The sequence below is a fragment of the Pseudonaja textilis genome, chromosome 1 (assembly GCF_049901715.1).
Source record: "Pseudonaja textilis isolate UNSWEBS1 chromosome 1, rPseTex1.2, whole genome shotgun sequence".
Taxonomy (NCBI): domain Eukaryota; kingdom Metazoa; phylum Chordata; class Lepidosauria; order Squamata; family Elapidae; genus Pseudonaja; species Pseudonaja textilis.
Window position 1 is genome coordinate 4,173,421 of NC_141990.1, and position 17,162 is coordinate 4,190,582.

Genomic DNA, 17,162 nt, shown 5'->3' on the forward strand with positions numbered 1-17,162 from the left:
GCTGCTGTAATTGTTCTTTTCTCCGAGTAATCCTTTCTGCATGTGCCCTTGGCACAGGCTCCTCGGGGACCTCTTCCTCACTGCTGCCAGCCTCCACAATCTCCAAAGGCAGCACTCCACTCCACTGATGATCCTGTCCCCATCCCTGCATCCCATGCAGGCCCCTCATCCGAGTCCTCGCTCTCCGAGAGCTCACCTGTCTGCACCTGCTGCCGGCGAACCCCAACAGAAGGTCGCAAAACATGACCCAGGGACACTGCGACTGTCGTAAATAAGAATCAGCTGCCAAGCCTCTGAATTTTGATCACTTGAGCATAGAGATGCTACGGAAAACGGCCCTAAGTCCCTTTTTTCAGCGCCGCTGTAACTTCGTTGTGGCACGAAACGAACTGCTGTAAGTCGAGGACTACCTGTGTTACCTAGTTGTCGGTTTTGCGTGCTTTTTCTCCCTTGGTGAACCATCACAATGGTCCTTCTCCTTTTTTTACAGTCTTGAGAGCAGAAGGAATGTAAGGATACATGCGGATTTCTGTCCCGAGGTTAGAATCCTGATAAAACTGATAACAATTCATCAGGCAGCTTTTTATCGCCTTTTCCCCTCTTAACATCCCTCCAAGGCAATCAAAGTTGAGAGCTTTTGTTTTGTTTTGTTTTAATCAATTATGATGGTTTGATAGAAAAAGCTCAAGATTTGTTTGATAGAACAAAGAATCACAGAGTTGGAACGACCTTGGAGGTTCAGTTCAGAATGGAGCTGGAAGGAACCCTGGAGGTCTTCTAGTCCAGCCCACAGCTCAAGCAGGAGACCGTATACCATTTCAGACAAGTGACTGTCCAATCTCTTCGTAAAAACCTCCAGTGGTATGAAGCACCCACAACTTCTGGTGGCAAGCGGTTCCACTGGTTAATTGTCCTCACTGTTAGGAAGTTTCTACTTAACTCCAGGTTGCTTCTCTTCTTCGTTAGTTTCCATCCATTTCTGGACGTCCCTCGAAGGCCAAAGGATTGAGAAATTATGTTGTACAGATACTCCAACCTCCTTGTTAGGAATAACATAGGTTACCTAACATAGTTTGGGTAAAATAATATATATAGACTATGATAGTAAGTTTAAGTGTGTGTCACTTTAAACTGCAAAGCATGTAATTTTGGGTGCGGTGTGAAACCGCCATAAGAGGGAGCAAGAGAACCTGCTGGATTGCTGACGATTCCTGACGATTGACTGGTTTGATGAATTGATGGTTTGTTAACTGCGTGTTTTCCCCTACTGCTGAGTTGCTGAAGGAAGAGAGGAGTTTTTCACCTCTTCATATCTCTACTGCGAGGAGATATATTCCTGGACTGATATTTGTAAGTTTACTGACCTCTCTTTTTCAACACTGGAATTTGCAACTGAATAATCCCTGGACGGACTGAACTAGTGAATGATATATGGACTGTTTGACTGTGCTATAACTCTTACTGGAATAAACTATTTAACTAGCACTGTGTATCTGTTTTACTGAGTGTAAGCTACAAAAACAGTTATCTCACATATTTTGCCTGACTGCCGTGCAGATTCTGCTAGGGTGTATCCCTAACACTCCTACTCAAGCATGAATCCCTATATTATTTCAGATAAATGGTTGCCCAATCTCTTCTTAAAAACTTCCAGCGTTGAAGCATTCACAACTTCTGGAGGCAAATTGTCCCACTAGTTAATTGTTCTTATTGTCACTAAATTCCTCCTTAGTTCTAGGTTGCAATTAGTTTCCCTCTGTTGCTTCTTGTCCTGCCTTCAGGGGCTTTGGAGAATAGCTTGACTCCCTCTTCTTTGGGGCAGCCCCTGAGATATTGGAAGACTTCTATCACGTCCCCCCCGTAGTCCTTTTCATGATAGCAATAGCACTTAGACTTATATACCGCTTTACAGTGCTTCACAGCCCTCTCAAAGCAGTTTACAGAGTCAGCATATCGTCCCCAACAATCTAGGTCCTCATTTTACCGACCTCGGAAGGGCGGAAGGCTGAATCGACCTTGAACCTGGTGGGATTCGATCTGCCAAATTGCAGTAGGAGCAGCTTGCAGTCCTGCACTCTAACCACTGCGCCACCGAGGCTCCTATTAAACTAGATCTACCCAGTTCCTGCAACCGTTCTTCTTATGATTTCGCCCCCAGTCCCCTAATCATCCTTGTCGTTCTTCTCTGCCCTCTTTCCAAAGCCTCCGTATATCGCGGTGACCAAAATTGGATGCAATATATTCCAAATGATAGAAAAAGCCCCCAGGATGCGCCTGCCAGTTTCTGACCGTAATCCAGATGCTCTCTTTAATCGATCCGATTCCCACTCCAGCATCTCGGAGGGTCCTCTGGGAGGAGAATTGATAGGCCTCCCCATCTCAAATGGAAGGAAATAAGTGGTCTTGGCAAGAAAGCTGCCTCTGCGCGGATTTGCCCTTCGTGAAATTTAAGGACGGTCCGCCTGTGACAGTCGGTCCATTGAAATGAAATCACCGCCGTTCAGGCGGCCCTTGACTTAAGAGCCATGGTGGCGCAGTGGTTAGAAGGCAGTATTGCAAGCTAACTCTGCCCACTGCCGGGAAGTTTGATCCTGACTGGCTCCAGGTTGACTCCGCCTTCTGTCCCTCCGAGGTGGGTAAAATGAGGACCCAGTTTGTTGGGGGCAAGAGGCTAGCTCTGTAAACCGCTTAGAGAGGGCTGTAAAGGCACTGAAGCGGTATATAAGTCTAAGTGCTATTCCTTGAGAAGGAAGGCAAGAAGGAAGGAAGGTAAAGGGAAGAGAGAGGGAGAAATGGAGGGAAGGACAACAGGAAGGAAGGAAGGAAGGCAAAGGGAAGAGAGAGGGAGAAATGGAGGGAAGGAGAACAGGAGGGAGGAAGGAAGGCAAAGGGAAGAGAGAGGAGAAATGGAGGGAAGGAGAACAGGGAGGGAGGGAGGAAGGAAGGAAGGCAAAGGGAAGAGAGAGTGAGAAATGGAGGAAGGAGGAGGAAGGAAGGAAGGCAGGCAAAGGGAAGAGAAATGGAGGGAAGGAGAACAGGAAGGAAGGAAGGCAAAGGGAAGAGGGAGAAATGGAGGGAAGGAGAACAGGAAGGAAGGAAGGAAGGGAAGGCAAAGGGAAGAGAGAGGGAGAAATGGAGGGAAGGAGAACAGGGAGGGAGGAAGGAATCCATGGTGGTGCAGTGGTTATAATGCAGTATTACAGGCTAACTCTGCCCACAGCCAGAAAGTTCGATCCTGGCCGGCTCAAGGTTGACTCAGCCTTCCATCCTTCCAAGGTCAGTAAAATGAGGATCCAGAGTGTGGACTCCGTAAAAAAATGTTTTATAGAGGTAGTCCTTGACTTACAACCACAATCTTCAAGAAAAAAAAAAAAAAGCAAAGCCTCTTGAAATAAACACCTTTGTTCGGGCCTTAGAGATTAGATGGATTGACTTCACCTCTCAAAGTACCGTGGGGTATTCTGGGAGTTGAAGTCCACCCCATCTGAAAATGGCAAACTATTGGGAAAAATCATGATGTAATAAATAGAAAGCTCTCCAGCTTGGTTTTCTCTTGGATGCTTTGAGACGGCATCTCCCACCAGCTGGGAAGTGACAGTCACAAGACACCAGGAGAGATTCCAGCTCTGCAACAGATCACTCAATATCACTGGCCGGTCACTGCGCGAAGCCTGAGGCCTTCTTTAAATTCCCAGGGTACGTTTTTTGTTTTTATTTTTTTGTCCGTTCCAAACTGCGTGGTCTGTGCCTTTGAAAACCTTTGCTGAACCGTGTCATTTCCTAGCCCCAAGCGGGCTTTGATCTTCGTTAAAGGCAGTTGCTGTGAACTCAGTTTGTGGCGTTTTTTTTGTCTTTTTCTCTTACAGAAGCTTTCTTCAATCACCCGTTCCTGGATCAAGTTTCGACGGTCAAAAAATGTAAGCCGAAATCGTCCTTCTCGAATAACCCTTTTTGAGCTTTCCATAAAAACGCCGAGATCTTCCCTTCTGGCCTTTTTCGGGAATGGCAGGCGAAACCAGGATCGGTCTTGTTTTCACCTTGGATTGATTTCCAACACAGGTAGTCCTCGACTTAACGACCGCCAGGAAGCCCCAAATGTAGGCTGCTCCGTGAGGCGTTTGTTTGAGTTTTGTGCTTCCCTTTTTTTTTTTGTTTTACAACTTTTCCTGTCACCGTTGTTAAGTGAATCACTGCCATTGGTAACTTGGTTGTTCAGTGAATCTGGCTTCCCCCGCGGACTTCGTTTGTCAGAAGGTTGCCAAAAGTTGATCCCGGGACCCTTGCAACCATCGTAAATGTGAGTCAGTTGCCAGGCGTCCGAATATAAATCACGTGAGGACGTTGCAACGGTCGTAAGCGTGAAAAACGGTGATACGTCGCTTTTCCCAGCGCCGTTGTAACTTTGAATGGTCAGGAAGCGAACTGTTACAAGTCGAGGACTACCTGTAGAATGTTCTGGGAGCCGATGGGTGTTCTTTAATCATCAAGACTTTGGGTTAATAGTTTGCTTTTTAGAGAGGCAGTCCTCTACTTACAATCGCAATTGAGTCCCACATTACTGTTTCTAAGCGGAACAGTTGTTAAGTGAGTTTGGTCCCATTTGACGACTTTCTGACCACCGTTGTTAAGCGAATCGCAGCAGTTAAATTAGTAGCAGGGTGGCGAAACGAATCTTGGCTTCCCCCATTGGCTTTGCTTGTTCCGAGGGTCCCAAAAGTGGATCACATGACCCCCAGGGACACCGTAAAACCGTCCTAAAGACAAGTGTCTGAATTTTTGATCAGGTGACCGGGGTGGGTGGGTGTTACAATGGCCGCTAAGTGTGAAAAGCAATCATCGGTCACTTTTTTTCGATGCCGTCGTAACTTTAAACGGTCACTCATTGAACTGTTGTAAGTCGAGGACTGCCTGTACTTGAGAGTAGCAGGGCTGCTGCATGATGGGTGTGTGAGCGGCTGGCAGGTTATGAACCCCCAGAGAGGCTGGGGGCAACCTCCAACCTTCCCTATTGTCCTCCCCTGCTCACGGGGAGGCAGCAGGGAAGGTCACGAACAACGGATGAGGGGAGGAAAGGACTCTGCAGCGTTCATGAGTGGCAGCCGATTCCCACCTCCCCGTCATTCGGTGGTGTTGTAACTTCGAACCGTCACTGAACGAGTCGTTAACCAAGGACTACCCTGTCTTGTTATCTGCTGCAGTATTTGCAAGCTCTGGACCAGGGGTCTCCAAACTTAACCCCTTTATAACTAGTGGACTTCGACTCCCAGAATTCCCCATCCAGCACTTGGCAACTTTAAGACTTAGGGACTTCAACTCCCAGAAATCCCCAGCCAGTGCTGGGGAACTCTGGGAGTTGAAGTCCACAAGTCTGGCTGAGGAACTCTGGGAGTTGAAGTCCACGGGTCTGGCTGGGGAATTCTGGGAGTTGAAGTCCATGTGTCTGGCTGGGGAACTCTGGGAGTTGAAGTCCATGTGTCATGTAAAGTCCACTTGCTGGGGGAACTCTGGGAGTTGAAGTCCATGTGTCTGGCTAGGGAATTCTGGGAGTTGAAGTCCATGTATCCAGCTGGGGAACTCTGGGAGTTGAAGTCCACGTGTCCGGCTAGGGAATTCTGGGAGTTGAAGTCCACGTGTCCAGCTGGGGAACTCTGGGAGTTGAAGTCCATGTGTCCAGCTAGGGAACTCTGGGAGTTGAAGTCCATGTGTCTGTCCATGCTAGGGAATTCTGGGAGTTGAAGTCCACATGTCCAGCTAGGGAACTCTGGGAGTTGAAGTCCACTTGTCTGGCTAGGGAACTCTGGGAGTTGAAGTCCACATGTCCAGCTAGGGAATTCTGGGAATTAGTCTATGTGTCTGGCTAGGGAACTCTGGGAGTTGAAGTCCACATGTCTGGCTAGGGAATTCTGGGAATTAGTCCATGTGTCTGGCTAGGGAACTCTGGGAGTTGAAGTCCACATGTCTGGCTAGGGAATTCTGGGAATTAGTCCATGTGTCTGACTAGGGAATTCTGGGAGTTGAAATCCACGTGCCCAGCTAGGGAACTCTGGGAGTTTGAAGCCCAAAAGTTTTAAAGTGGTTAAGTTTGGAGACCCCTCACCTAGACTACTGCCCACCTTTTTCAGGTCCTGGAGACATGCACCTGCCCAGATACCCCTGGACAGAGAGTGACGACTGGCCTTTTGAAATGGTTCACGTTTTGCAGCCCACCTGTCTGTGGTGTCATTTCTGCCCTTTTCTCCCCCCTCCATTCAGCTTGTCCTGTACCTGTTCCAGCACCTGCTGGGTCGGTCTCTGGCGGATCCTGTGGTAGCTCTCCCTCCTGCCGGTTTGCTTCTCCTCCAGTAAGTTCTGCTCAGATTTGGAAAATTGGTCCTCTGTATTTCTGAATTGGGGGAAGGGGGTGGGGGTGGGCAGAGGGATGGGCCTGTCCTGTGCATCCAATGGTGTCCCTGCCACCAACTTCCCCCTTCATTCTAGGTCGGGTCTCTCTTTATTAAGCTCCCATCTTCAATTCCCGTAACGCTGTCTTAGGCCTAAGAAATTTACCTACTGTATGTAGCGGGCTGTGTTGCTATGATCACCTCATATCTCATCTGTCCTACCACCGTCTCCTGTTGGTATCTCATGACTTTACCATTTATTTGCTATATGTGTGCACGCTGAGAGCTTATGCACAAGATACCAAGTCCTTGTGGGTCCAGTCACACTTGGCCCAGAAAGAATTTCTGTTCTGTTCTAATTCTATTCCATTTAATTCTATTCTATTCCATTCTCGGTTGTGTTCTGTTCTATTCCTGTTCTATTCCTATTCTAACCTAATCTAGTCTAATCTTGTTCTAATTTTATTCTGTTCTATTTCTATTTCTATTCTAATCTAATCTAGTCTTGTTCTAATTCTATTATGTTCTGTTCTAGTTCTATTTCTGTTCTATTGTATTCTACTCTCTTCTATTTCATTCCATTCTTATTTCTATTCTATTCTATCCTATTATATTCTACTCTATTCTATTCTATATTTCTATTCTGCTCTATATTATTCTACTCTATTCTATACTCCTATTCTATTCTACTCTATTCTATTTCATTCCATTCTTATTTCTATTCTATTCTACTCTATTCTATTCTATATTTCTATTCTATTCTACTCTATTCTATTCTATACTCCTATTCTACTCTACTCTACTCTACACTCCTATTCTATTCTACTCTATTCTATTCTATATTTTATTCTATTCTATCCTCTACTCTACTGCTCTACTCTATACTCCTACTCTATTCTATTCTACTCTACTCTATTCTATTCTATATTTCTATTCTATTCTTCTGTTCTGCTCTGTTCTATACTATTCTATTCTATATTCTACTCTACTCTACACTCCTATTCTACTGTATTCTGTTCTGTTCTATCCTATTCTACAGTACTCTATTCTACTCTACTCTATACTATTCTATACACTTATTCTATTCTATTCTACTCTACCCTACCCTATCTGTTCCTTCTTGTCCTGCCCTCTGGTGCTTTGGAAAATAGGTTGACCCCTTCTTCTTTGTGGCAGCCCCTCAGATATTGGAAGGCTGCTATCACACAACCTCTAAATCCTACAGTGCTGCATTCTAACCACTGTGCCAACCACGGCTGTTAAGATCTGATTAGTCCAGGAGGCCTCAGACCCTCAGGGACAGGTGAACTAGTATGTTTGTTCATACTTTTACTTACACCCCTTCAATCTGCTGCTGTCTTTGTTCTCGCTTTTGTTTTTAAATGTGCCTCTTCGATCCTTAACCGTGATAATGGTTTTTAGGTATGGATTAATTGCGTTCGCTTCACTTGTACGCCCCATCCGGAGGTCGCTTCTTTGATGAAAATGGGCGAGCCCCATCAATGGGAGTAAATAAATAAATAAAATACCGTGTGAACTGGACCAAAGAACTATTTTTTTTTTTTAACTTGTGAACTTTAAGGGGAAGGGTGATTGCTCAGCGGAGAGGACGCGTTTTCCTTGTGGGATATCTCAGGTCAAAACAAGCAGCGGAGGAGGCCCTGAATTGTAGCCGGAAACTGCATATGTACCCAAGCTTATCCGAGCATATCATTGGCCATAAGTAAAAAAAAAAATGCTTTGGTTTAATGACTTCTTTTTTTATAAAAAAAAAACTTTTTTTGTTGTCCTCACTGTTAGAAAATTTCTCCTCAATTCCAGGTTGCAATTAGTTTCCATCCATATTTTTTTTCTTGCCTTGCTTTTCGGTGCTTTTGAAAATAAGTCAAACCCCCCACCACACCTTTCTTTCTGGCAGCCCCTCAAATACTGGAAGATTGCTATCATGTCCCGTCCCGTTCCCCCCACCAGTCCTTCTTTTCTTTTTTCTTTATTTATAAAAATACTTTATGAAATAAATTTATATACATACAGTAAAATCAAAACATTCCATTTGTCGCAACGTGAGCAAATGCAATGTTCACTCTAATTGACAGCTCTCTCATTGTATCAAATGGTCGTTCACTTATTTAGATACAATACAGAATTTCATCCTAATTATTTATCACAAATAAATTTACATATAATATTGACCAATTTCTATCGTATCCTTCTATTTGACTTTTTATTTATTTCTTGTCTACCTTCCAGCCACCTATACCATCAGTTCCAAATCTCATTGTATTCTGACTCCTCTTGTTTTCTGAGTTCCATTGGTAGCCTGTCCATTTCTGCACATTCCAAGGTTTTCTTTAGGATCATAAAGTCAGGAGGTTTGTCCTTCTTTTCATTAAGCCAGACATACACAATTCCTGCAGCCGTTCTTCATATGTTTTAGCCTCCAGGCCTTGAATTTTGAATTTGTTTTACATTGTTATTTGTATATGTCTTTTGGTGTTGTTCAGTTGTATGTTGTGGAAGAGCACCTTATTTCGTTGTTCTCAGGTTTCTGAGTACAATGACAATAAATAAATCAATCTATCTATCTATCTATCTATCTATCTATCATCCCCTCAGTTGCTCTTCTCTGCACTTTTTCTGAAGTCTCAAACAAGCTGGCTGGGGAATTCTGGGAGTTGAAGTCCACAGGTCTTTCAAGCTGCCAGCCCTTCTGCTATAGAGAGATAAGAGATGGAATCCCAGACCGGGAAGGCAGGGAATGTTGCCCCGAGGGAGATACACTTGGTGGGACCCGGAAGAAGGGCCTTCTCCGTGGTGGCTCCCTCTCTCTGGAACATCATTCCCCTAGAGCAGGGGTCTTCAAACTTGACAGCTTGAAGACTTGTGGACTTCCAACTCCCAGAATTCCTCCTCCTCCAGTCATGTTAGCTCAGGAATTCTGGGAGTTGAAGTCCACCAGTCAAACTGGCCAACTTTGAAGACCCATGATCTATTCTGTCTGTCTGTCTGTCTATCCCATCCTCCCTCTCTCTCTCTCTATTCTACCTCTTTATCTATCTCTTCTATCTATCTCTTCTATCTTTCTCTCCTTCACCTCTATCTATCTATTCTACCTCCCTTTCTCTATCTAACTATTCCAGGTGTCTTCAAACTTGACAGTTTTAAGACTTGTGGACTTCAACTCCCAGAATTCCTCCTCCAGTCATGTTAGCTCAGGAATTCTGGGAGTTGAGGTCCACAAGTCTTAAACTTGCCAAGTTGGAAGACCCTTGCCCTAGAGATTAGAATGGCCCCCTCTCTAATACTCTTCCAGAAGGCACTGAAGACCTGGTTCTGCCAGCGGGCCTGGGGGGATCCAGAGCGGGATGGAGCCCATCAAATGGCTCGTGTGATCTGCTCTCGTCGGGGCAGGATGGGGTGGGAATTTGAGGGGTGGGGTATTTATTTTTTCCCCCAGATTTTGTTCTATTGTACTTTATTAATTTATTTGATCATTTTTGTTACTTTTTATTGTTTTTTATTTTAAATATGGTTTTGGATTCTGTAAGCCTCCTCAAGTCGCCATGGGGGAATAGGCGGCAATATAAATTCAATCAATAAATAAATTTCCCCATCTGTCTTTGCAAACCTGTTGCCTCTGACTCCACCCTCTTCTCTCCAGTCCCTTCCAGATATGCAACACATCCAGGAAGACAACCTGTCTTCTCCTCCCTTGGGGCCTCCGAATTACCTTCAGGTGTCCAAAGACTCTGCCAGCACCAGTAGCAAGAATTCCTCCTGCGACACCGATGACTTTGTCCTGGTTCCGCACAACATCTCTTCCGACCAGTTGTGTGAGTTTTTCCACTTTATGAATAACTGGCTGCTTCCCCCCCGCCCCAGTTCTCGCTCTCGTGAGGAGCGTGGCAGGGTTTAAGTTGTGCGATTTTGTAGCAGATTGGATTCGTATTGCAGGATCCAATCTGGATCGGTCACCAGGACTGGAAGTTTTGTCTTCCGAGCTTTGGAGCCCATTTTCCAAGAACTTCTCTCTAGCAACATGTGTGTGTGCTTTGGGGCTCTTGTGTGTGTGGTATTTATATGGTGCCTGCCGTGTGCGGCTTTTCAGTTGTTGATTTGGGGTGTTGATGGCTGTTTACCGTGTTTCCTCAAAAAAAAATAAGACCCAAGCGGAAAATAAGCCCTAGCGTTATTTTTTTCTCAGACTGCTCGTAATATAAACCCTACCCTGAAAATAAGCCCCAGTTAAGATTGTCAGCCAGATAGATGCATTTAGTACCGTATTTCTCCAAAAATAAGACTTAACCAGAAAATAAGCCCTAATGCATCTTTTGGAGCAAAAGTTAATATGAGACACAATCTTATTTTTGTGGAAACACAAAAATAAGTCATTGGCTGTTGTTTCTTTGTGCTGCCAAACCCTTGTTGCCAAAATACCTAATAAGCCGCACTCTCCTGTTGGACTGACAAGGGGCCTGTTTTCCAGCTTCAACCATTTCCCTGGCTGTTTGTTTGCTTTTTTGCCTGCTCGTCCAACCATCTTATAAGTACCAACAACAATTCCCAAAACAAACAAAAAAACAGATTACCCATAACAATAAGGAAACTTCAGTCTAAAAAGAGATCACTCTGGCGTTAAAACAAATCTGGTCAACGTTGCCAACTTCAAAAGCCGATACAAAAATTTATGCCACCAGATAAAGACTGAATGCACCAATTATCACATTAAATAAGAGGAAAACCTTCTACGCACCAATTCCACCCGCGCTTTTTACAATTTTGTAAACAACAAACTAAAAGACTCAAGGTCCATCCCAGCCCTGAAAGGACCTAATGGCAAAGACTGCAACGATGACACCATTAAAGCCAACCTCTTTAACACATTCTTTGGCTCAGTAGTTGTAAACAGCAATGGATCATGCCCAGTATTTCCTAGCCGAACCACAGACAACTACAATGATCTAATATGTATTGATTTTACAGTAGACAATGTTGTAAAAGCACTACGCAATCTAAAACCATCCCTATCTATTGTACTGGATGGAATATGTGCCTACTTCTTAAAAAAGCTATCCACTGCCATAGCCAAACCTCTAAGCATAATCTTTGAAAAATCTTTCAGGACCAGCTCCTTGCCTAACCTATGGTCACAAGCCACGGTCATCCCCATCTTCAAAAAGGGAGACCCCAGCCTAGTTGAAAATTACAGACCAATCTCTTTATGCTGCATCACCTGTAAAGTCATGGAATCAATTATTAACCAATCCATCATCCTCCACTTAGAGACAAACAACCTACTCTCTAATAAACGATTTGAATTCAGGAAAAAACTATCCTGTAATCTGCAACTCTTACACTGCAAAAACATATGGACTACACAACTCGATCAGGGCAAAGCAACTGACACAATCTACATAGATTTCTGTAAAGCCTTTGATTCAGTGGTACACGACAAACTATTCCTAAAACTAAAATCTTATGGTATCTCTGGACACCTACATAACTGGATAGAAGCATTCCTGTCAAACAGACAACAAATGGTCAAAATTGGGAGTGTCCTGTCAAATTCTGTATCTCTCAATAGTGGTGTTCCCCAAGGCAGTGTTCTAGGACCAACTCTTTTCATACTCTATATAAATGACCTCTGTGATCATATTAAGAGCAACTGCATTCTTTTCACTGATGATGTAAAGCTATTCAACACCACAGACAATACTGCTACCCTTCAAAAAGATCTTGACTGTGTATCAGAATGGTCAAGCAAATGGCAACTTCAAATCTCAATAAATAAATGCTCTGTCTTACATACTGGCAAAAAAATCAGAAAATAAAATACAAGCGGAATAGTCAAGATCTTGTTGATGATCCAAGCTCTGTAAAGGACCTTGGAGTACTCATCTCTAATGATCTAAGTGCTAGAGCCCACTGTAACTACATAGCCAAAAAGGCATTAAGAATTGTTAACCTAATCCTACGTAGTTTTTCCTCTGGTAATATCACACTACTAACTAGAGCATACAAAACATTTGCTAGACCAATACTTGAATACAGCTCATCAGTCATACCTTATGCTACCAGACTTGAAATTCTACCTAGAAAACCTTGAATTATGCTGTCTTTGGTCTGATCTAAGTATGGTATATAAAATCATACATTGCAATGTCCTACCTGTCAATGAATACTTCAGCTTCAACCATAACAATACAAGAGCAAACAATAGATACAAACTCAAGGTTAATCACACCAAACTTGATTGCAGGAAATACGACTTCAGCAACAGGGTGGTCAATGTCTGGAATACTCTACCTGACTCTGTGGTTTCTTCCCCAAACCCCAAAAACTTTAACCTTAGACTGTCTACTATTGACCTCACCCCTTTCCTAAGAAGTCTGCAGCGGGCGTGTATAAGTGCACCAATCATGCCTACAATCCCTGTCCTATTGTTTCTTTTTATTTTTCTTATATGTACCCATTTTATGTATTCATAACTGTGTATATACTTATACCTATTATCTTGTAAACAATTGACAAATCAAATAAATAAATAAAAATAAATCTTAGTAGCTGCAAAATTGAATGGATGTCCTTGTTCGTTGCATTGTGAGGCTACCAATGAGTTCGGGTCTCCTCATCCAACCGCTCCCTTGTGGTGTTTTTACAATCTGATGGATGGAATGGAATAGGATAGGATAGAAATAAGTTAATAGAATAGAATAGAATTAAATGGAATAGATTTTGAATAGGATAAAATAGGATAGGACAAAATATAGAATAGAATAGAAAATAGAATAGTATAGAATAATAGTGGAATGAAAAAATAGAATAGAATTAAATGGAATAGATATAGGATAGGATAGGATAGAACAGAATATAGAATAGAATAAAAAATAGAATAGAATAGAAATTAGAATAGAACAGAATAGAATAAAATAGAGTTCTTTATTGGCCAAGTGTGATTGGACATACAAGGAATTTGTCTTCAGCGCATAAGCTCTCAGTGTACATAAATAAAAATAAACATTCATCAAGAATCATAAGGCACATCACTTAATAATAGTCCTAGGGTACAAATAAGCAATAAATCACACTAGGAAACAGTCAATAAAAATTGTAAGGATACAAGCAGCAAGGTTACAGTCATACAGTCACAAGTGGGAGTGGGTGTGTGAAAGAAAGGCTGGGAGGATTAATAGTAATAGTGCAGACTTTGTAAATAGCTGGACAGTGTTGAGGGAATTATTTGTTTAGCAGAGTGATGGCGTTCAGGAAAAAACTGTCCTTGTGTCTAGTTGTTCTGGTGTGCAGTGCTCTATAGCGTCGTTATGAGTGAAGGAGTTGAAACAGTTTATGTCCGGGATGTGAGGGGTCTGTAGATATTTTCACAGTCTGACTCGTGCAGGATACAGGTCCTCCATGGAAGGCAGGTTGGTAGTAATCGTTAGCTTCCTGCTTGATTTGTATTCTTAGTTGTCCAAAATCTTTCTTTTTTGTAATCTGGGCAACAGTTACCTTTGTGCCATGGGAACCACTCCGGGGCACAATTAGGGTCAGAGCAAATCTGTTTCACGAGACCAGTAAAAGATTTGAGAAGTTTTGAGAACTTTCTTTTTCTTTTTCGTTTTTTCATTTATCAGGGCACCTGTGTTTGTACAGTTATCTCAGATTCAAAGGAATTAGAAACATGTTTTTCTTCTCTCTATCAGAGGGATACATTCCTCTTTGAATTCCTTGCCTTCTTAACCCTTTCCTTTTCTGAACCTTCAAAGACCAACAATTTTTACAAAACCCAGAGCCGGAGATACGAACAGAATTGCAGTGGGGAAGAACCGTTTAGGATCAAACCTAGGTGCGGCTTTAATCACTTTATGGCGGACAGTGGGGAAAAAAAGAAAAAATAAGCTTCATTTCTTCTACAGGTAGTTCTCACTTAACAACCTTAATTAAGGAGGTCAACACATCGCTGAGGGGTGTTAAACAAATCCTCACGTGACCAGTGCGGAGTCAGTCCCAGTTGATATTGTGGTGCTCTTTTGAGCTTGGTGGTTTTCCTGCAGCCGTTTCATGACCCAACTAGGTAATATCATCAGCGCTAGAAGGGGAAGGAGGGGTTGCTGTCTATGTATCACAGCTTACCCTGTCAGTGTTAGTGGGAGTTGTTTTCTTGGTGGTTCCTCAATTAAGCTGGGATGGATGGATGGATGGATGGAGGTAGGTCCTTTGGTGCTCTTTCAGTTTGGGGGTTTCTGTGCAGGTTAAATTAGGTAACTTCATCAGTGTTAGAAGGAGAATGAGGTTTGCGGACCGGAGGAGGAGGAGGAGGAGGAGGAAGAGGAGGACTATGGAGTCCTTGGTGCTCTCTGAGTTTGTTTGTTTCATGACCCAAGTAGGTAACGATATCACTGCTAGAAGGAAGGGTGGGTGCAGAGTGGAGGAGAAGGAAGAGAAAGACTATGGAGAACTATGGAGTCCTTGATGCTCTCTGAGTTGTTGTTTTTTTCCCAGATGTTTCATGACCAACTAGGTAACACCATCAGTGCTAGAAGGAAGGGGGGGTGCGGAGTAGAGGAGGAGGAGGAAGAGAATATGGCATCCTTGGTTCTCTCTGAATTGGGTTGTTTTTGTCAGATGTTTCATGACCCAACTAGGTAACTTCATCAGTGCTAGAAGGAAGGTGGTGTTATGGAGGGGGAGGGAAGAAGAGGAGGAAGGGAAGGAGGAGGACTGTAGGGTCTCTTGGTGGTCTCCGAGCTTGATTGTTTTCTTGCAGGCATTTAATGACCCAACTAGGTAACATCATCAGTGCTAGAAGGGAGTGAGGTTATCTCTCCGTTTGTATACTAGCGCCTTGCCCTGTTGTGGTTTATTCTTACTAGTTCCTTGACCAGACGGTTGTTTTCTGCTAGTTTGTTTATCCGAGTCGATGGCTCCCTGAGTGGGGTATTGCAAGTGGACCAACAACTTTGTGTATAAACCGTTGGTGCGACCTGTCTCTTTTTCCCTGCAGATGATCTCCCCTTGGCAACCGTGGGCCGGAGAGCTTCGAGCGAGTTCCTCATGTGCGGAGGGTAAGTACTAGCCGGTTGCTCACCCTGGACGTGACACCAGTGCGGGGTGTGTGTGTGTGTGTGTGGCATGGCCCTTTTCGGGGGTGTGGCGGGTTTATGTACCTGACTGCCCCCAGAGTTAGCCAAAGCCTCGAATAAGCTCTTCTGACCTGGCTCCCAAACACGACAAACCCTCTGTGTTGTTGTTAGTTGCGAAGTCGTGTCCAACTCATTGCAAACCGCCGTGGACAACGTTCCTCCAGGCCTTCCTGTCCTCCAACCATCTTCTGGAGTCACGCCAAACTGCTTCAGTGACTCCATCCAGCCCCCCCTCCTTCTGTGCCCTCCCCACGTCTTCTTCCTTTGCCTCTCCATCGTTGTTGATATTGTGGTGCTCTTTTGAGCATGGTTGTTTTCCTGCAGCCGTTTCATGACCCAACTAGGTAATATCATCAGCGCTAGAAGGGGAAGGAGGGATTGCTGTCTATGTATCACAGCTTACCCTGTCAGTGTTAGTGGGAGTTGTTTTCTTGGTGGTTCCTCAATTAAGCTGGGATGGATGGATGGATGGAGGTAGGTCCTTTGGTGCTCTTTCAGTTTGGGGGTTTCCGTGCAGGTTCAATTAGGTAACTTCATCAGTGCTAGAAGGGGAATGGGGTTTGCGGACCGGAGGAGGAAGAGGAGGCAGAAGAGGAGGACTATGGAGTCCTTGGTGCTCTCTGAGTTTGTTTGTTTCATGACCCAAGTAGGTAACGATATCACTGCTAGAAGGAAGGATGGGTGCGGAGTGGAGGAGGAGGAAGAGAAGGACTACGGACAACTTCGGCTCTTCCTCAATGAGTCCGTTTAAGTGGGATGGATTTTCCACCTTCTCTTGAGGTGGCCAAAGTCTTTTGAGTTTCCTCTTCAGGATCTGGCCTTCTAAAGAGCAGCCAGGGTTGATCTCCTCTGGGACTGACCGGTCGGATCGCCTTGCAGTCCAAGGGAGTCTTCTCCTCCAGCCCCAGAGTTCAAAGGCCTCCATTCTTTGGTGCTCAGCCTTCCTTACGGTCCAACGTTCACAGCCATACATTGCAACTGGGGAAACCATAGCCTTGACTCGAAGCTCTTTGGTTGGCAGGGGGGATGTCTCTCCTTTTTAGTATGCTGTCTAGATTTGCCATAGCTTTCCTCCCCAGGAGCAAGTGTCTCTTAATTTCTTGGCTGGAATCCCCATCTGTTGTGATCTTGGAGCCCAGGAAAATAAAAATCGGTCACTACCTCCATTTCTTCCCCCTGTATTTGCCAGGAATTAAGAGGGCCGGATGCCATGACTTTCGTTTTCTTAATGTTGAGTTTCAAGCCAATTTTTGCCCTCTCCTCCCTCACCCGCATCAAGAGGGTCTTTAGTTCCTCTTCACTTTCTCCCATTAGAGCGGCGTCACCTGCATATCTGAGGTTGTTGATATTTCTCCCGGCAACCTTCATTCCAACTTTGGATTCATCGAGCTCCACCAAACCCTCTGGAGTTAAATCAATCATTCCTTTATTAGGAATGCCGGCAGCCCCGCCAAAAATGTTTCTCTCTCACCGCAGTCTAACAAGTCCGTCTGGCATGGAGATGAATAGTTGTCTGTCACATCTATTCATCTCCGCCCCCGGCCTTTTACCCCCAGAGCTAGGGTGGGGGCTTCGCTCACAACCGTGGCTCTTCCATCCCAAGGACCGGCTCATAGATTTCCACTGCTCTCCTCTCCTC

At 44.3% G+C, this 17,162-nt stretch overlaps 1 protein-coding gene across 1 annotated transcript in view; it reads left to right on the forward strand.

The window, feature by feature from the left end:
- ULK2 (unc-51 like autophagy activating kinase 2) overlaps nt 1-17,162 on the forward strand; it is a 143,708-nt gene that overhangs the window by 71,467 nt on the left and 55,079 nt on the right. Inside the window, exons 11-14 of the mRNA XM_087924738.1 lie at nt 3,867-3,917; nt 6,253-6,341; nt 10,042-10,213; nt 15,385-15,445. Of these exons, the coding sequence (XP_087780864.1) occupies nt 3,867-3,917; nt 6,253-6,341; nt 10,042-10,213; nt 15,385-15,445 (373 nt within the window). The remainder of the gene's footprint in view (nt 1-3,866; nt 3,918-6,252; nt 6,342-10,041; nt 10,214-15,384; nt 15,446-17,162) is intronic.